Here is a 22,088-nt window from a genome sequence, read left to right as displayed (position 1 = left end):
GATGCCAAGTAATCAGTTTGGCTGACTCACTGCTGTTTGCAGTTCCTGTCTGTCATTGTCGGGAAGAATCAGCAACATTTTCATATGAGTACTTCAAGTGGGGAAGGAGAATGTCTTCAGAATCCCACTGGACAAAAATAAGAGATAACAACATCTCCTTTCCCAAACCTATAGCATCACAATGAGAACCCATAGCAGCAATGTATGAAAGTACTGGCTGAGTAGAGTACAGGGAAGCACGTGACTGTGAGTCTGTTGAGGTGCAATCTAATTCTTGGCATTAGAGCAAGGGGAGTGCAGTAGAACAGATTCGTCAAAGGACTTTGACCTAGAATAAACTCTGCCAGCAATCAATTTGACTGTGGATCTAGAAACCATTTAACTTCCTTCTTAAAGAAGGTAGTTATTGATGCCTACAAAGCTGAGGACACTTTAGCTCTGAATTCCATATGCAAGACGCACAGGGGAGGTATATGTGCTGCATCCTTCTGTTCTTTTGGTACAGGCATCCCTGTTTTTTATCCTGAAATCCTTTTAGAAATGAAACTATTATTTATATTTGTCCAAATCCTAGGATCCATTTCAGTTGAATAGGGAATTTCATGCTGATTACACAAATCTGAAATAAAAGGTGAGCCTCGGCTTGTTGGAACAAGAAGAACTTACTCACTAGTCCACATTCATTTAGGCTTCATTGAAAAATTCAAACCTGCTTTGTTTTGATTGACAGAATGATGGCAGAGATAGGTGCCCTTGTTTGAAATGGTTCATAGCTTTGGACTATCAATCAATACTTTTGACAAATTTTTATGGGCTCTTTGGAAAGTTCTAGGATGCACAACGTTGTTGTTTTACTGTTGATTTGTTGTTATGACTTCAAACAACAAAGTAACACTAATAATAACAACAACATTGAGCTTCCTAGAACTTGCCAAAAAATACATAAAAGTTTGAACTAGTCTCCAAAATTATTTTCCTCTTTGACTTATATTTTAGCAGTCTGAGGAATTCTTCTTGTTGTTTTGCTTGTAGAGAAACAATATTATGCCAAATGAATTCTGATGATCTTTTCGGTAATAGCTTATCACTCTTCTTATATAAGTTTGCTATTTTAATAAGTATTCAATATATAATCAATTGTATATTATATCCTTTATAGTAGTGTTTATACTTTCTATAAGTATTAATAGAATAATGAGCACTGTATAATACTAAATATAGTTAGATAATTCAATCATCATATTGATCTTCATTAAAATGAACTGAATTTGGAACATCTTCCTTTCCTATAAAATATAAAATAATAGCTAGCCTTTGATCTTTAAAAGTTCAATTATTTCTTTTGTTTTCTCTACAGCTAGATGATATTAGAGCTGTAAAGTGATGGTAAGTGAAAATGTAAGTTAAGAGGCAGTGTTTAGGAAGAAATATATTTCTGATATCTTCATCAAAGAATCCTATCACAGCCCAGAAAATTGTTTAAGGAGTACTAACATTTATTAATCAAAATTGGTGAAAACATTATATATATTTATATCTCTATCTAACCTAAACCCCAAAATGACATTTCCTTGAGTGGGAATCTTGTTAGCCTCAAATTCATATTGTCTTATCTGTGGCTCAAGGCTTTTTTTTTTTTTTTTTTTTTTTTTACATATTTGTGTCAAAGGGTCATAATGTATCTTCATAATTATAATTCAAAGTTAAAAATCTTATGTCTCATTCACATAACACAATAGAAGGTAATAGGAATTTTGAAAATTTAAATATGAAATTCAATGCCTTTGAGATAAATTTTCTCTAGAGTTAGAACTCACAATACCATATTCTATTTTGTGGAGTTGTATTTGGTTAATATACCTAATTTATTTGTATCCTAAAAGTCAGAAAGGGCTCAAGAGTAGCATAGATATCCATAAGTGTGAATGTGTATGCACATAGATGCTTAACTAGCATACTTAGTGAAAAAATATTTTAAATTACATATTAGAATTTTATTTCTTCACCCTTCATATAAAGCAAAATTGGTAATCTCATGATTTATAAAATAAAGAATTACCTTGAGACAGCCTAACAAAATGACACTTTCAAAAATGTTAGTAACAATAAATCTGTTTTTCCACCACTAAATTACATGTATTTTCAAAAATAATACAGCTATGATAAAGAGAGAGAAGAAAGAAGTTCAAAAGGACAAATTAATCATAAATAATAAGAATGTTAAAGCTTTTTGGAAGAGGCTGTAGCATAATCTAGCTGAAAACATATCCATCTCCACATAAATGATCCTTGGGAAAAACTCACATTTAAAGAGGAGTGAGGGCCAAAGGTGCTGGTGGCAGACCTTGGCAGCACTCATGACTTAGTACAGGCTCAGGATGTGCTTATGGCAAAGGTCAAAGCTTTGTGAAAGGAAGGCTTATCCTCCTCCACCTCCATGTAGGTTCACCTACCTACCTTGCTTAACGCATACAATTTATGGATGACATTCTCCACAGCTCATTTGCATTTGAATTCTTGTAGTCGGTATATTCAGTGGAGGTTCTCCCCACTGGAATCCAGGTACACAGAATACTTAGTCAGGAATTTTGTTCACAGTCTCACCCCCTTTTTGTGCTGAATAAAATTATAATGACATACACAGAGAGATGACACTAGTTTATTTGTTATATGTTTCTATCTTTCATAAGTTCATATTTTATTCTGTAAAATTACTGAGGGACCACCTTGAACAGCCCTTAGTGTCCCCAGAAAAGCATTTTTAGTTCCAGACTACCTATTTTATGCCTCCTCACTCACCAACACTATCAAAACTCTGTTGTGTAAGGGAATGAATGGATGACCCAGAAAAGAAGACTTAATGACTAAAAATAGATAATGATTTATTGAGAAGTTCCTATGAGTCAGGCATCTTACTTTGATACTCTACCAACTTGGCCATGATCACTCCTGATTCTTTCTGCTTTTAAACATTTCAGTGAAAAATTTTCTTAACATTATCACTATAGTATCTAACCAGAGAAGGGAAATTTGTAGTCAAAACAAACCAATTATGTTCTGTGCCTTAACAAAATAAATCTTATTTTAATACACAACATTGATTACTACTACAGTGAAAGAGTACGACTTGATAACATTCATTTCCTTGTAACGAGTGACTACCAGGATATGGTCCATGGACTTTATGCTCATATGGGGAAAAGATCAGCATACTTATTTTTCAAAGTTTATTTTTCAAAATATTAAAGGTGTCTTTTAGCTTATGCTCTATAGCTCTTACGAATGCAGCTGTATGACTCAGCATGTGCACACATAGGTCATTTCTGAGACAGTAGCACAACTGGTATCAGGATGAGTTCCTTCAATAAGGAGGTATACCATAAGAGGAACCTCCCTGTGATGATTTTAATGCCTGACCAACCTGCCTTTTCCTGCCAAGATCATATCTTGTTTACGAGGACACAGTTACAGCTCTCTTACTTATGCCAATAAATTCTTGATAAATGAGTATTTGCCAAAGATGTATTAACTGCATATCATAAAATTACCTAGCTCCTATAGAACTCAACCAATCACTTCCGAACAGTATGGCACACTCTACCTTAATTATTGATTGATAATTATTATTTATCGAGTCTGAACCTAGGTGATGGAGAACATAACTTTTTTCTTAAATTTATTTTTATTTTATTTTATTTTTGTTAGTGGACCCTCCAATGCATTCTATACAACTTAAATCATCTTTTACTTTCTCTGGAATATCTTCTTGGATTCTTCAGCCTTTTATGTTTTTTTCTCACTTTGATTAAACCCAGCACTTAGAATACTTGTATAGACACTCATATACAGTCTGTTTATTGTTAGTGCATATTGTAATCCTGTTACTTTTACATAAATATGATTATTTCCAGACCTAGATGTTAACCATAGAAAACATATACAGCCTTTAAGTAACTAGAACAATGAACTTGTTATTTGTACTTTGATTTTGAATATCACATATAAATATTTTCAAATTTACATTTCTCCTATGTGAGTTATAAATACCTAATTCATAAACTTTGGCAAAAACCTAGTGTGACAATGCGTGTCTTGTATGGAATTTGTCACACAGTAGCAACTTTATAAATGCTAATGTCTTATTTCTATTCACATTCACAATGCAACTTCCCTTCTCTTACTCCAACAGATAAAACAGCCCATGGATAAAATACTAGAGACCATTGACTAGACAGTGAATAATTGGTTGACTTATATTTTCATGCATATTCAGCCTCTTCATATGTAAAGTATGGGGAGTACTATGTATGTCTTTAGGAGTACAAGAATCAAATGAGCTAATATGTAGATGTACTTACCATGGTATCTGTTAAATGTTTTATTGTTGCTAGTATTTTTAAAATATATTTCGAGGTGTTGGAGATTGAATTTAGGGTTGCACTTAGGCTAGTCAAACTATTTTCTGCTGATGACACATTTTTAGTGTATGGTCATATTAGAGATAGTTTCTATTATTATGAAGAAAAAAAAGTCTAAGTCCCATGAAGTTAAGAGAATACAATTTATGATAATGGGTTTATATTTTTCAGTTTATACTATGGTCTATTTTGCTCCAATATAAATGAGAAGTCTTTTTTATATAGGATTGTGATTACAGTGGAAATTGTATACTAAGCTATTATTTTTACATAGCATTTTAAAGTAATAGTATCTCTCCAGGTAATTAGCATTATAATAAACTCTTTTATTGTATTATAGTAGTCCACTAATAGTTGTGCTGATATTATATTTATTTTAACAAAATTAAAAATGTCAAGTAGAATGTTTAAATAATTTGTTTATGGATATAAATATAGTGGTGCTATAACTCAACCTTATTTTACTATAGAGCTCATGGTTAAGTGTTGTGCTTCATATTCATTTTGATCCTTACAACAGCTCATGGGTGTCAGAAGTAGGTGTCTTTATTGTGTAAATAAGAATACTGACTTTCTAGGGTTGCAGTAATAAAACATGGAACTAATTCTGGGGCTCCCATTGTTTAGATACAAACACATACATCTAATGATTTTCTTACTTTGTAACTAATAAAATTAAAAAGTAATAATGCCTATAAAATAACTTTGAAAGGTTAAGAAGACAGAATAGAAATAGGAACTTTACCCCACTGTGTAATTCCTGCCCTTTTTTGGGTAGAATCTGTCATGTCTTCAAGAGGAAGACACTATAATAATCTAGCTCAGTGTCTTAGTCTAAATTTGTCTGATTGACATCATATTGGTGGTGGCTGTAAAAGCTCCGACCAACATTGAAAGAGCTTGACTGGGAGACGATTTCTCTCTCTCTCTCTCTCTCTCTCTCTCTCTCTCTCTCTCTCTGTCTTTCTTTTTTTCTGTTTTTTCTTCATTATAATAATGAAAACATTTATCTTGTCTGGAAAGGCTACTATGTAAATGTTTAAAAATTTTAATCGCATCAACATTTATAGTGTGCAACTTTTCCATGTTTTTTTTTTATTGAAAATAGATTTTTCTTCTCATATATTATGATTCCCCTTCCATCTGCCAAAGATGTATTAATTACATATCATAAAATTACCCAGCTCCCATATCAAGGATTTCAATATAAGATTTACTAACACTCTGAATCTGATGGAGAAAAAGGTATATTAGCACAAGAAAAGACTGAATAGAATCTTTTGAGTTAGACATTAAAACACACAAACAAATGACAAATGGGACCTTATGAAATAAAAATCAAAACAAAACTGTTGTATAGCAAATAATACCATTATTTAAATGAAGAGGCAGCCTAGAAATAGGGGGAAAGTATATGACAGAGGGTTGGTAACTAGAAAATATAAAGAACTAAAAAATCAAAAATTTAAAAAAGTGATTAAAATTGGAACTAAACAGAGTTCTTTAAAAAGAAGTACAAGCGGCTATATTTAGCATCCTTAACCATTAGGGAAATGCAAATTAAATTACTTGGAGATTTCATTTTACTCCAGTCAGAATGACTAAGATTAAAAATAAACAACCCCTCCAAAATCCAAATTAAAAAAAAAAACAAAACAAAACACCTTCTCCTCCAAACCAAACCAAACCAACCCAACCATGAAAGAAAGAAAGAAAGAAAGAAAGAAAGAAAGAAAGAAAGAAAGAAAGAAACCCAACCAACCAACTGAACAGAAAAACCCCAAACAACAACAGCAACAATAACACCTAACCCCCATACTAAACCAAAACAGTGGTGTGTAAGTCGGGAAAGAGAATCACTTATTTATTGTTGGTCAGAGTGAAAACTGTCTTAGCGACTATGAAAATAAATTTGGAGATGCCTCATCCATCTAGAAATAGATCTGCTGTATTCAGTTATACCATTCTTAGACATATTACCAAAGTTATCCATGTCTTACTTCAAAAATACTTGCTAATCTATGTTCATTTGTGCTCCATATTCAAGAAATAGAAGCTGCCTAGATGCCCACTGATGAGTGGATAAAACAAATACAGTACTCATACACAAGAGACCATTGTTCAGCTGCTCAGAAAGTAATGAATTATGAAAATTTCAGATGATGGATAGATCTGGAAGCCATCAATTCTGAGTGAGGCATGCTAGGCAGAGAAAGATAAATGCTGTGTACTTTCTCTTATATGTAGATGCTAGCTCTGAAACTTTAGATCTGTGTGTTTAAATTTGAGCACCCATGGAGATCAGTAAACTGGCAGGGAGCAATGAGTGGGGGAATTCAAAGGAGGAGGAGGATGCACAAAAGGAAGAATGGAGAAATAAGAATGACTGGGGAGGATGGGAGAAAGAATGGCAGGGTACGAGAAGGAGCCTGGAGAAAGCTAATTACCATAAAGGCCTTTGAGAAATTCACATGGAAAACTAGCACTATAGAATCTCCCTAAAGTATATACATATGCATAATATATGTATGTATGTGTACTTTAATTCATACGTGTGCATAACTAATACACATAAGATAATTTAAATAAACTTACACAATACTAGGGAAATAATGCTCTTTCCAGATACCATAGAACATAAAATAAGAAGCCCAATTCTGGGAGTGGGTTATTTATTTTGGAGTTGTTGGTCAGTGGAGTCCTGAAGACTTCCAAACATTATAGATTATTGCTATTGTTTTTGGTTATTATCCATAACTTGATGATGAGACCCTACTTCTAAATATAGAACACACTTGAATCATGGAACATGGAGAAATTAAGTTAGTGTCAATCTGGAAGCTTTGTCTCTATGGTGTAGCTTTTATGGTGCCAGAAGATGCTGCATATACTAATAAAGGAGGAAAAACAATCATGAGTATTACATGAGCTACCTAACAACTGTACTGGCAGAATATGCCAGTTTGTGCAATAGTGGCACAAACATCATAGAGACAACCAACAAGTATCTGATTGATGTAAATCCTGCTTCACAAGATGAAACCCATATCACATACCATTATTAGAACAAAACATGTGGCTGGATAAATCATAGGCCCTAGAAGAAAGCCTATCATTATTACTCTGCTAAGTAGACATGATATTAAACTGACTCCTCATGATTTATGATTATACCTATTAATTAGTGCATCTCTTAATCTTTAACCAAGAAACTTCTTTTGGCAGTAGGTGGCAATACTTATAAAACAAAGAAACAAAATTTGAAAAAAATGACAAAATAAATACTCATCATGATTAAACTGGATTCATGCCTGAGATCTAGAAAGCAAAGATGGTTCTGTGAATCAATATATTTCATACATGATATAAATACTTACTATTCATTATTATTATAATGAAAGGGATTTTGACAAAGTCTTACAGCCTTTCTTGATAACAACTTCAAATAAACTAAATGAAGAAGGGGTATACTTTAACATAATAGACAGAATACAACAAACCTATAGTCAATTATATTAAGCAGGAGAAACTGAAATGATTTCCACTAAAATCAACAATGAGATGAAAGTGTTGAATATTTGTACTCTTATTCAGGATAGTTCTTGAAGTTACAGATAGGAAAATAAAATAAGAGAAGGAACTTCAGGAACCAAAATAGAAAGGAAAGAAATCAGAATACTCTTATGTTCAGTCAAAATGATCCTATTCATAAACAATTCTAAAGATGTTCTTAGAAAATTTAGAATTGATGAACACTTTTAGCAGTAAAAAGATTATAAATTGATGATACAATAGTATCACCATATACAATGCATTGTACAATTATCAATACTTTCCTAAAATAGCAGTAATGACAATTTTGGTAGGGACATCATGGGTGGGGAACCCATTTATGATAATCCCCAAAACAAAATGAAACAAAGCCCAGTCATAAACGGAGAAAGACTTCTGAAATGAAAGTTTTACACTAAAAAAGAAAATAGAAAAAGATACTGACAGATGGAAAGTCCTCCCAAGCGTATGCTTAAGCAAAAAATACATTCTAAAAGTGTCTATGTTACCTAAGCGATCTATAGATTTCAATGCACTCTTCATCAAAATTTCAATAATTGTTTACAGAAATGGAAAAAGTTTTCAAAATTCATGTGGGAAATTTAAAATACTCAAAATAGCCATGCAATCCTGAGGGGAAAATAGTAATGCTGGAGTTTTCACCACGTTTGATTTCAAGTTATTCTATTGAGCCATACTAACAAAAGCAGCATGGTACTGGTACCAAAACAGACACATGATTAAAAGGAATATAGGATCCACTTGCAGTCAGTTGGTTTTGACAAAGATGACAAAATATCCATTGGAGAAAAAGGCCTCTTGAAGAAATGTTGTTGAGAAATCTGGGTATACATATATAGAAAAATAAAGCTAGATCAATTCATAGTGGAAGTCCTTCATGTAAGATATAAAACCTAAACGTTCAGAAGAAAACACAGGGAAAATATTTCAAATAGAAACATACACAAATACCCTTTGAAAAGAACTCCAAGAATTGACAGTTGGGTAGTATGAAATTTAATATACTTCTGCACAACAGAAGAGACCATTAGTGAAGAAATAGATAAACTAAGCAATGGGGAGAAAGATAAAAAACAGGGTAAAGCATTAACTTCTAGATGTGGAGAGCTCAAAATACTGAACACCAAGAAACCAAACAGTCACATCAATAAAGCCACCAAGGAAATGACAGAGAGTTTTCAAAAGACAAGTGGACTCAAAACCATATAAAGCAAACATTCATTCAAGAAATACAATTAAAAAAAACACAAATTAAAATGAAACTGATATTCTATGTCATCTGAATCAGAATCGCTGTTATTAAAACAAAATAAAACAAAACCAAATAACAAGTTCTGGTGTGATGTGGAGAAAGTTCTGGTGTGATGTGGAGAAAATATAATTTTTACACTTTGTTGGTACTAATACAAATTAGTCTAGGAAATGTGGAAAGAAGTATGGAGGTTCCTCAGTGAACCAAAAAGTATCATGAGCTTGAGACATTCCTGGGTATAAATATGAAGGACTTTAATATGACCCATAGATACTTACACATCTGTATTGATTTCAGCCCCATTTACGGTAGCCAGATTATAGAGTCAGCCTGGATGTCTTTAAAGAGATGATGGCCAAAAAAAGAAAATCAAGTATTTACACAATGGAGTTTTATTCAGCCAGAAAGAACAAAGAAAATTGTTACCTGAAAGAAAATGGATGTAAATGGAGTTCATAACATTAAGTAAAACAGAACCAGAAAAACAAATGTTACCAAAATTCTCTCCTCTGTGGATTCTAGATTTTATATAGGTACCTAACATTGGTATTTTTTTTTTATTAAAGTATAAACAAAACTGTCTGGAGGAATAATGGAAATTAGCAGAGGGGGAAGAAAAATAATGATTCTATAGAGATGAGTACAACAAAGCATTTTACATACTTGTATCTTTCTATATGAACCACCTGAGTCTGGACAATGAATACATGCTGATAAAAAATTTTATTCCAAATAAAACAAATGTAGAAAGGCAGTAAGATTCAGAGACCAGTGAAAAGAGAGTAGGGGAAAAACTTAGCAATAACAACCCATCTCCACAGCTAGAGGCAATGTTTCTCCTGTGTGGAAATAAACACATTTTGAGAATTGTAACAAACTCTGTTGGTATAGAATCTGGCAAAGGTCCAGGTTAAATCTAAATAGGTAAGAGGTCTGAGATAAGACTTTGAAGAACATATTTGCACCTCCCAGCTCATTCCCAGAATGCAATGGCTGAGAGCTATATTGCAAAGGGACCTGTTGGGTGGATTAAGATGTCACAGAGACTGAGAGAATGACCAACCAATGACTGGCCCAACTTGAGTTCTATCCCATGAGCAATAGTCAGTTCCTGACACTATTTATGATACTCTGTTATGCTTGCAGACAAGAGCCTAGCATAAGTGACCTATGAGAGGCTCCACCTAAAAGCTGACCCAAATAGATGTAGAGACCCACAGCCAATCATTAGCTGGAGCTCAGGAAGTTTTGTGGAAGAGTTGGGGAAGGACTGAGGGACCCGAATAGGATAGGGATTCCACAAGAAACTAACAGAGTCAACTAACCTGGACCCTTTAGAGCTCCCAGAGACTGAAGCACTGGGCCAAACATCGTGCAAGAACTGGACCTAGGCCCCCTGCACATACTTAGAAGATATGCAGCTTGGTCTTCATATGGATCCCCCAACAACTGGAGCATGGGCTGTTTCTGACTCTGTTGCTCGCCTGTGGATCTTGTCCCTTTACCTAGGCTGTCTTGGATGGCCTCAGAGGAAAAGGATGTATCTATTTCTACAGTGACTTGAGGTGTCAGGGTGGGATGGTGTAGGAGGAGCTAAGGTGGGAGGAGTAAGGAGAGGAAGAGGAAAAGGAAGAGAAGGAGCTAGAGAGGGCAGAGATGTAGGAGGATGAAGAGCCACACAGGTATGGAGAACAGTCGCAAGTAACAACTTATATTTAGGTTAGCTAATTGGGAAACAACTCTAATTGTATGGGCATATTGATATTGAGCATTACCAAACATATAAAGCCTTTGATTAATATTTAAGCATTAGAGTCTCATTTTCCTACCAGGCTGCATGGATGGTGAGATGGGCTGGGCAATGCCTAGCCTAGCAGAGACAGTGTAGAAGATTGGCAGAGCCATCTCCCACACCGGAGTCTCAAGGGTGACAGGGCTGGTGTTTCTGGTTGCCATTTCTAGCTGCAGCATACACATGGCCTCTGGCCCTGGAACATAGCAGCTGAGCTAGGCAGAGTCATGCAGCTTAGACAGTCGACTTGACCTGAGGCCATTTTAAATAATTACTTCAAAAGGTTGGTACCCAAGGGGCAACCTCACCCTTCTCAGAGATGAAGGGGAGGAATAGATGGGGGAGGGACTTTCTGAGACAAGGACTGGAGGGATGGGGGATGTGATTTGAATGAAAAAATAAATAAATTAACTAATTGGAAAAAAGACTAATCTGGAGGGCCAGAAGCCCCTCAATAGCCCCCATCTTTTGAAATCCTATACTGAACTGTTTCAGTGAGACACCTCTCTATAAGGCGAACTTTACTTACCTGTCTTGGTGGAGTTACTTTGCCACAAACTGGGTGACAGTGTTACGTGGTATATAGTAGCAGTTGCACATTGAAGGGAGAAGGTAGTATCTCTATGCACTTAGGGAGCTTGTTTACTGTGATAGAGGGTGTGTCCAGCCACATTCGATCTTGCTTGATTGCTAAGGCTAAGGGCACCATGACTGAGGTGCCTGGATCATGGAGTGAGTTCCTGTTGTCCTTTTCCAAGTGTAGAACTTTGTGACTATAGCAATTTCTCTGGGATATTCTCTTGAACAAGTTTTGCCCCACATCTGGGATGTTCAGACTAAGGTTTTCTAGATAATAGGTCCATTGGTGTTGTCTGTGTTCTTTCAGCCTGGTTTATTTAATTTTTTTTTTTTTTTTGTATTCCAATTGGGAGCAATTTAATAACATTCTGATGTGACTTATTTTTCTCAAAACTCAGTGAGACCACAACTGGAAGAAAGATAAGGAATGCTCATACATCCCTCTGCCTCTCTAGTGCATAGCAACATAACATACAAAGAGTAACTGTGCTTGAGTTAGACAGCATAGGTACCTCAGTTGAAAGCAATTACCTTAGATTTTATGTTTTCCTGTTACTTTTGTTGCTTTGCTGCTTTGAATTTTTCTGTTGTTAGTGATTTTATTATTGGTGTGTATGATGCTGGGGATAGAGAGCAGGGCCTCACCCATTTGACTGGGTATTCTTCATTGAGCTAACCCCCTACCCCTGCTATAGCAAAACCAACTCAACGCCTACACAGATTTTTAAGCTTAAAAAGTCAAGAAATAAAAAACCCTAGCTATTGATCTAACATGAATGTTAACAGCAGGACTAAGGACAGCTAGATTGAAAGCAGACAGGCAGGCAGACAGACAGACAGACAGACAGACAGACAGGACAACACACACACACAAACAGACACATATACACACATACACACACAGACATATGCATATACACACATACACTCGCATGCACTTGCACACTCATACTTTATACACATGCATGTGGATATATATACACATAACCATACATGTGCATGTACACACACATACACATACATTTACACATACACACACATACACACAGACACAAACAGACACACACACATACACACACACAAAGTAGCAGCAGAGAGAAATAACACATTTTCTTTTCTGTCACCACCCTCTACGTTAATGTATAGCACTGACAAGCCTGAGAGTGAAGTCAGGGGATAGGTTAGGTATGTCTGTCATTCTGGCTGCCACCCATCTTTGTGAAGCATCTGAGTATCTGAAACTATTGTCTAACCAGATAGCAAATATTTCAGGCCTGTCCTATGACTAGAACAGTCAGTTAAAGAAACCGTCTCAAGTAACAGAGCCAATCTCAGTCATGTCTGTGGAAACCCTCATTACTGGATAGCAGCCAACACTCTCATTTTATGAGTAAGCACAGGAGATATTTCTGAGCTCTGCTGTCTATACCGACTGACTCATATTGCTAGTGTCCCACTTCTGGAAGAACTGCAGAATCAGTGGATCTCTCTAACAGTGAAACTGTACTCATGAGGTTCAAAGTCTTTCATCACAATCAATGAAGTTCAAAGAGTAATAACACTGTGGTACTGGAGATACTCAAAGTTGTACAACAAATTGACTATCCAAGGCACAGCACCAGGAGAAAGCTACTTTCCACAAAACAATAGAGATATCCACCATAACAGACATGCAAAGATCAACATAGAAGTGTAAGAATATGGAAAAAATAAACTTTAACACTTCTTATAAACGCCATGCATTTGTAACAATAGATACTATAGATGTCAAAGTACATAAACTTCTAAAAAAAGAATTAAAAGTGATGATTTGTTAAAAACCTTAATGTATTATGGGTATATACCCAAGAGATTTTTTTGTAAACAATGACATGAAAGAAGGAAGGCAACAAACAATATGCATGAGAACTTCAGTAAGAGGGTAGAGATTTGAGGAAAGAGCCAATGAGAAATATGGGAAATCAAAACACCAAGTTTAAAAATTAAAAATTAAAAATTAAAAAGAATCAGTTGAGCTGGGTATAGTTGATAATACCCGTACTCCCAGCACTTGGGTTGCTGAAGCAGAAAGATTGCAAGTTTGAAACTAGGCTGATATATATAAAGAGTGAAATCCTATCCTAATACAAAACAACAACAGCAACAATAACAACAAATCAGTTGAAAACTTGTATAATAGGTCTTATCAGGCAGAACAAATGTTAAAATGAGATAACAGATCTCTTAGACTATGTCATTTAGAGATACAAAAAACAAACAGGAACGAATGTAGAAATCACTCCATGTCTTTGAGACACCACTCAAAGATCAAAATGTTGTACTGTCAGCAGACATAAAAGCCAAGAGCTCATAATGACTACTGAGTAAAAAATTAGCAGAAAATTCCTCAGACCTTGATGGAGAGAAATCGTTACTCATGTGTAGAAGGAACTTAGAGCCCCAAATAGACATAGCCAAAATGAATTCCAGAATGAAATATAGTCAACTACTATATGAGAGTATGTAATATAGAAAGAATTTTAAAATCTATGAGAAACAAGAGCCAACTCAAACTGAAAAGGAAATCCACCTGAGTACCATCAGAAACCACAAAGCCATGAAGGTATGAGACGGTGCATGTTAAAGTTCTTGAGAAAATAACTATCAGCTGACATTACTATGCCCAATGAGATTATCCCTTTGAACTGAAGAATAAGTAAAGACACTCCAAGAAAAGCAAGTACTAAGGTAATTTGTTCCTACCTGACTGGCCATTAAGGAGCCATAAATCAAGAAACAAAAGAAAGATAACAGCTGTCATAAAAACAAGGAAAAGAAAAAAAAATGATAGCAGAAGAGTAGATGTTCAAATGAAATACAGAAAATGAATACTATTAATATTGTTAACCATCAAACTATTAAGATGAATGGGGAAAAAAGACTACTCAAAACAATTAGAAAAAAACTCAACAAAATAACGTAAGAATCCATGTTGTTCTATGATAAATCCCAATGATGTCTTCCATTTAAAAGACACAGACTATCTGAATGTATTAAAAAAGAGGTAAAAATATGTGTGGTGGGAGAGGTAGCTCAGTTAGTCGGGCACTTGCCCAGCAGGCACAAAGGGTTTGATCCCCACCATTACATGACCCAAGTACATCAGTGTGGTACACCTGTAATCCTAGCACTCAGAAGACAGGGGTAGGATTATACTCTAACATAATAAATGTTATAGTCAACAGCATAGTAATGGTGGGGGGGGAACTGAAAGAATTTCCTTTAAGGATGAAACAAGACCTGCGGCCCTTCCTGTTCTAGCACAAAAGTGGGAAATAGCCTTGAATTCATTGACACCAGAGACAAATTCCTGACCAGGTCTAAAACAATTCTCAACAGAGGACTCTCGAGCAACTGAGAAACACTTAGAGAAATGTTCAACATCTTTAGCCAATCAGGGAAATGCAAATCAAAACTACTATGAGATTCTATCTTACACCTGTCAGAATGGCTAAGATCAACAACAGAAGTGACAGCTCTTGCTGGTGAAGTCCTAGAGCAAGTGGAGTACTCCTCCAGTACTGGTGGCAAACTTGTACAGCCAGTATGGAAATCAATATGGCAGTTCTGCAGAAAATTGGGAAGTGCTCTACCTAGAAGTGCTTCCCTACTAGGGAAGTGCTAGACCCAGCTTACTACTCTTATGCATATCTTTGGGTACAAAGGATGACCTATCCTACCAAAAGAACAGTTGCTCAGCTGTGTTCATAGCAGCTTTATTCATAATAACCAGAAACTGGAAACAACCTAGATGTTCCTAAACTGAAGAATAGATAAAGAAAATGCAGCACATTTACACAACAGAGTATTAATCAGCTGTTAAACTTTTTACGACATCATGAAATTTGCAAGTGATAGATAGAACTAGAAAAGATGATCCTGAGTGAGGTAGCCCAGACCCAGAAAGATAAGTACGGTGTGTAGTCACTTATAAATAGATATTAGCTGTTAATTAAAGGATAATCATGCTGCAATCCACAAACCTAGAAAGGCCAAGTAATGAAGGTTCAAGGGGGCACACATGGATCTCCCTAAGAAGGGAAAATAAAATAGATCTTGCAAGCAACTAGGGGTAGGTGGGGAAGAGGGTAAGAGGGATCAGTCAGGGGCTGGGAGAGATGGTAAGAGAATACTGGGAAAGACAAATGGAATTGGGGGTATTTAGGGCATGATATAGAAACCTAGTACAGTAGAAACTCCCTGAACACTACAAGAATGGCCATAGTAAAGTCTTCTAGGAATAGGTGATATGGAGCCTGAATTGGCCATCTTCTATAACCAAGCAAGGCTCCAGTAGAATTAAGATATCAACTTAGCCACCAGACTTTGACCTACCATCTGTCCTGTCAGTAAGACTTGCTGGGGCAATGGTGGCCAACCCTTGACTGGTTCAACTTGAGGCCCATACCACAAGAGGGAGCTTATGCCTGACACTGCCTGGAAGGTTAAGAACCAAAAGCAGGACAACCCAGAGACTTAGGACCAAACTAAACACAACTAGAAAAACAAACAAACAAACAAAAAAATAAAAGACAGTGAAATGATTCTTAGTGATATTCTGCTATACTCATAGATCGATGGTTAGCCCAATTGTCATCAGAGGGGCGTCATTCAGCAACTGATGGGAGCAGATGCAGAGAATGGGAGAGCAGATGCGTGGAACCCTGCAGAAATGGAGGGAAAAAGTGTAGGAGCCAGAAGAGTTGAGGATACTATAAGAATAGGGCCCACCACAAATAAGGAGGGCTCATAGGGGCTCACAAAAACTGAAGGTACGAAGATGATCTAGGTCCTTTGCATACACTTTATGGGTGTGTAGCTAAGTATTCTTGCAGAACTCCCAATAATGGGGGTTGGGGATGTCTCTGACTTTTGCTTGCTCTTGGGATCCTTTATCAGTTGCCATATCCATCATGTTATGAAGCTTTATGCTCAGTCTTATTGTGTTTTGTTAGGCCATGTTCAGTAGATATTCAGTCAGGGGGCTTCCCTCCCTCCTTCTTTTCCTCCCTCCCTCTATCACCCCTCTCTCGGAGGAGGAGGAGGAGGAGGAGGAGGAGGAGGAGGAGGAGGAGGAGGAGGAGGAGTTAGGGAATTAGGGGGAGTTGTTCTGGGGGAGAGGAGAGATAGGGTGAGGGAGTGGGAGGAGTGGAGGGAGAGGAAACTTGTGGAGATGTAATGTGTGAAAGAAGCATAAAATTAAAAACAGAGTGAAAAATAACAACATAATTCAAACATGGGGATGTATATTCCATTCTCAGGGGAAAAATCCTTCTAGAAACAAAAGCAGAAAGACTTTTTCAAGTAAATACATGCTGAGTGATTCAGTCATTAATAACCTACAACCAAATGGTCAAGGAAGAGAATTACACCAAAGGTTATCAGGTGACATCAAGATGAGGTTATATGAAGTTTTCAAGCAATCACAAAACAACATATAATATACTGCAATAAATGTATTGTTACGTGTAATACAGTATTACATAATTATGATTGTAATGCTTTATAGTATCAATATCACTATGCAATTAATAGAATCAAATATTTCAGTTATTATATACTTGCTCTATATTAATGGTCGGTAGCTTATTATTGCCAACAACTGATTATAATAAAGTTGACAGTTTAAAACTGAACATATTTATTATGCTACTGGTGTTGGAGTTCATGAATATATGCCTGTTATAGCTGGAGGCCACTGCCCTAGATTTCATAGGCTGCAAGCCAGGCTGCTTCCACAACGCAAGCTTGAGCACAACACAATGGACTTCCACACTCAAGCAGAGTTGTGGGAAACTTTATTTTCTTGTGGCTGTAGATTGGTTGTAGGCCCTGATGTTTGCTGGTTACTGGCTAGAGACCATCCTCAGCTCTGAGAAGTCATTCACTGTTCCTCGCTTATGTGAACTTCCTCATCTCATCTGTTTGTCTCAAGCCAATAAAAGTAGCTCTAGCTTTAGAATTCTTATATACACAATGCTGTGTCTTATAATGCAAGGAAGTAATATATTCCATCACCATTCTGTTGCCAAATAGAATAACTTAGCCAGGGGTATGGCTTCTGTCAACTTTGCAAATGCTGTTGACTACAAAGAACACTCAGTTCTCTTCCAACACACAAAAAAAGGAATAATACAATTTGAGAATTACTGAGATGCCACTGTAGGGTTTGTCTTATTATTACTGGAAGACACCTACCTGCTTACAAAAATAGAGTGCCTTTAATTTTGCAAAGATTCTTCCATCATTCTAATTATGTCTTGGTAAACTTCCTGGGGAGCATCCTGTCCGAGGTAAAAATCCATATGATTGTAGTGTGGAATGTCCTTGTAGTAGATAAGGTTGGCAACTTTAGGGAGCAGATTTTTAGTGTCCTTATCATCTGCCACAACATCCTGTCCTCCACTCCATATTGCTGTTGGGACACGCATCTTAGTGATGTTGTATACAGGCGGTGTAAGCTAAAGGAAGTGGGAGGAAAGGAAGTGAGAGGGGGCAAGGAAAAGGAAGAACAACATTAGATGTTGAGGTAATTTTTTAGATTGTTAATGACATATAAACACAAAAACTTTGTATAGTCAGTTCTACATCGCTGTGAAAAAATATCTTAGAGTAACTCCTATAAATAAGAAAGACACGTTCTTACTCTTTCAGAGATTGCAATACTTGTTTGTATGCCTTGTTTGCTTTTAGGCCTGTTATGAGGCAGTGCATCATGACAGAGGCATCCCGCAGAGAAAAACCTCCCCACCAAGATATAGCCAGGAATCAAAGAAAGTATATTTATGTAATAATGCATTATGGAAATAAAGAACAGCTGTTATACTCCTGACTTGCACTTTGGGGCAGATACTTGAGGAAGAGTGTTTCTCTAAAATTCAGGGGTTTCTCTTTCTGATAAAAAATGATCTAAGAGTGTGCACATTTCAAGATAAATGTTTTTCTAATATGCGGAAATCTGGGCTCAGTGGCTCTTTTGACACTTGTGCATCAGCAGGCTTTTCAGAGAGCATTTATACCAACACATTAATGCCAACACTTGAAGAATATTTAAAGGGATTGATCTGTACACAGAAAGAGTGTGGTGTGGGATTGAACATGCAGCAAGCTTTCTCTTACACACTCCTCACTTTAATGATCTAGTACACAGCTTGATCTAAATGGCCAAGCACCCCAGTTGGTTCTTCTGGAGCAAAAAGTCTCACCACAGTGACTCAGTAGCATCTGGGCACAGCTATAAAACTGGCCCAGACAATTTTCTGCCACATTGTTCTTTAGCTATGCAGAAAATGTGGTTTTTCTTTTGGTTTTGAAATGGCAAGAGCCGTGTTGGGATTTTGGAAAGAGCCAACGAATGGAAATCATCTCTGAGCCAAACTGAGAATGAGCTACAAAGGCAGGATGGAGAAGATCTGAAGATACTGTAGAAAACCAGAGTTTCTTTTTTTCCTAAAAGGGTCTTAGTTTCTGCTACTTGCAAATGAATAACCACTGTAAATAGTTTCTGATTATCCACGCTGTAGAATGAAGTTCGTTCTTCAATTCAAAAGTTGAATTGCTAATGTCTAATGTAAGCATAATTAAGGTTAAATGATGTTTCAAACATTTCTCTCCTTCTAACTGTACAGAATAGTTGGTCATAAAAAAATCTCCCTCTTTCCCTCCTTCTCTCCCTCCCTCTCTCCCTCCCTCCCTCCTTCCCTCCCTCCCTCATGCCCCTCCTTCTTCCCTCCCTCTCCCCCTCCCCTTCTTTCGTTTCCAGGAACATACACAGAGTAAAAAACACATGAGCACACATAAAGAAGACAGCTATCTTCAAGCCAGAAAAAGAACCCTCACTATAGCTTTCATGGCATCTTTACCATGAGCAACACTACTTCTAGTACTGAGGTAACATGGTCAAAAGCAAAGACCCCAAGGACCCACAGAAGCTCTTTTAGCACAATACAAGGAGAATGTGTGTCTCAAGTTCTCCTCAAAAAGTGATACTCAGGTCGATCTCACTGGTACAACCATGTGGAATGTTACTTTTGTTGATGGGAGGGAGTGTGAGAGTCTGTGCTCCCAGACATTAAAAGTGTATTATCTGTCTCATGTATTAGTGAGAGGTCTTGGAAAGTGGTAAAGGAAAATTAGCAGTTCTGAGAGAGCAACACAGAAGGCAGAGAAGGAAGTGAACGCAGATTAGCCTGTCTAGTGTGCAACAGGAAGCAGGAAGGGGGTGTGGAAGAATCCAGAAAGCCTGGCCTTCATAGGACCAAAGGACTCTCCTTCCGTTGATGTCCAACAAGGTCATCTTCTGTTACATATGCAGTTGGAGCTATGGGTCTCTCCATGTATACTTCTTTGTTTTTTTAAAGTAATGAAGGACACCATGAAGAATTGTCAGAACAATGCTAGTTTTGTTAGATAAAACCTGTTTTGAAATGGGGGTCATGTTTCTAAATTCTACCTGATGTTATAGTGTGCCTACAGACATGAGTCTAGCGTGGCTGTCCTCCAAGAGGCCCGAAAGCTGACTTAGACAGACTCAGATACTTATGCCCAGCCAATGGACTAAAGTTGGGAACTTCTGTGGTTGAATTAAGGAAAGACTGGAAAGGAGGAGGGCAACTCCATAAGACCAGCAGTTGCAATTAACCCGGACCCCTGAGATCTCTCAGACACTGAGCCACAAACCAGGCAGCATACAGAAGCTGTTTGGAGGCCCTTGACACATATACAGCAGAGGACTACCTGCTCTGGTCTCAGTGGGAGAAGACAAAAGCCTAACCCTTGAGAGACTTGAGGACCCAGGGAGTGGGGAGGGCTGGAAAGGGTAGTGTGTGAGAGTGTGTGTGTGTGTGTGTGTGTATCTTCTCGGAGACAAGGAAGAGGAGGAATGGGATGAGGAGCTGTGGGAGGGTGGACCAGGAGCAAGGTAATGACTGAACTGTAAAAATAAATAAATAAATAAATAAATAAATAAATAAATAAATAAATGTAATTTAAAAATTAAAAAACAAACAAACACAGTGTTAATGAAGTATTAAGAGTACTTGTTTTGTCTTCCTGCAAAGGAATGAGTAGTGAAAGAAAAATAGAGAAAAACATTTGAGATCCAGAAATCCATGGGCCGTTCGTTGGCTAGTTATTTGGCAATGTACTTCCTTAGGCCTCTAGTAAAATAAGGGCAATAAAGTTTACCTCAAGTGATCTGGGGATTAGAAACAATGACTCAGCTCTGGTAAGACCCAGGAAGCACCACATGCTAGCAGCACATAAATAGTGGAGTGGAGGCTGTTCTTACAGGTTCACTGCAGCCTGCCACTGGCTGAGATCAGCACCAGTATTATTTACCTGGTTGAAGTGCATCATGTTCTGGTCAGGGTTGCCCCAGTCAAAAGCTTGGAGTTGACCAGAATTGACAGCCTAAGATAAAACACAAATAAAAATAAAACACATTAAAATGACATAAGAAATTTTTTATCAGCTGAGCATGACTAATTTGAAAACCCCCAATCAAACCTGCTCCAGAATCTAAGATTTGTCAGTGTAAGTGATGGATTAGAGATATTCATCCAGTGCTGTAGAGAGATGAGCAACACCCTTGCTTTCACTGTCTGGATACATTTGAAACAAATGCTGTATCCCCGTTGTCATTAGTTATTCCTTATTTTTGCAAAAGGCAAGAGTCTCTGTAGATGCAAAAGGTGCCAGCCGCACCATTTGTAGAATGGGTCATAACTGCCTTAAGGGAAACATTTTCAAAAGAATCCTTCAAGATGAAGGAAATCATGTCTGAAGAGCAAGAAAAGCATGTAGTAAGTGCTCAAGAACTGTGAACCTGGATTTCCTGAGGGGACAGGAACCCTATACATTGTACCCATGTCTTCACCAGTAGCAGGTTCCATGCATAGAGCAGCCTTTACTCATAGGAACACAAAGTCTATCTCCATAAACTTTGCAGAAATCTCCAGTGTTTTTCATATTATCTGTAACTGATTCCCAATTTTCACCTTTAAAGTGGGTCATACTTTAATACTTGCAGGTAATTAAATTTGTATAAAAGCAAAATGGAGGAGGGGGGATGGGATAGGGGGTTTCTAGGGAGGGGAATTGGGGAAGGAGGATGTCATCTAAAATGTAAATAAATAAAAGAATGAAAAAATAAAGTGGGTCATAAGATAGTATATATGTTAAAATGCAAATTACTCTCTCATTTCCTCTCATACACAGATAGATGAGATTATGCTAATTTTGTTCAATTCTTTAAAAGGATGGGACTGAAATTATTGATAAAAAATAAAAATTACTGATAAAGACAATGTTACACAAAGAATTAATATACACTCACACACATGCTCAGAAAGTTATGCAACTTAATTGAACCCAATTTATCTTGAGCTTACCCGATATTGAGTAATCTTATCAAATGAAATTGTAACTGTGAGCA

At 36.8% G+C, this 22,088-nt stretch overlaps 1 protein-coding gene across 1 annotated transcript in view; it reads right to left on the bottom strand.

The window, feature by feature from the left end:
- Positions 1–16,978: 16,978 nt before the first annotated feature.
- Positions 16,979–22,088, bottom strand: part of LOC117709563 (lipase member K) — a 28,920-nt gene continuing 23,810 nt past the window's right edge. Inside the window, exons 9-10 of the mRNA XM_034504017.2 lie at positions 20,993–21,064; positions 16,979–18,114 (exon numbers count right to left, since the gene is read on the bottom strand). Of these exons, the coding sequence (XP_034359908.1) occupies positions 17,875–18,114; positions 20,993–21,064 (312 nt within the window). The 3' untranslated portion in view covers positions 16,979–17,874. The remainder of the gene's footprint in view (positions 18,115–20,992; positions 21,065–22,088) is intronic.

Source organism: Arvicanthis niloticus, chromosome 1, assembly GCF_011762505.2.
Source record: "Arvicanthis niloticus isolate mArvNil1 chromosome 1, mArvNil1.pat.X, whole genome shotgun sequence".
NCBI lineage: Eukaryota > Metazoa > Chordata > Mammalia > Rodentia > Muridae > Arvicanthis > Arvicanthis niloticus.
The sequence above is the reverse complement of the archived record's forward strand: the minus strand, read 5'-3'. Positions and strand labels throughout refer to the sequence as shown.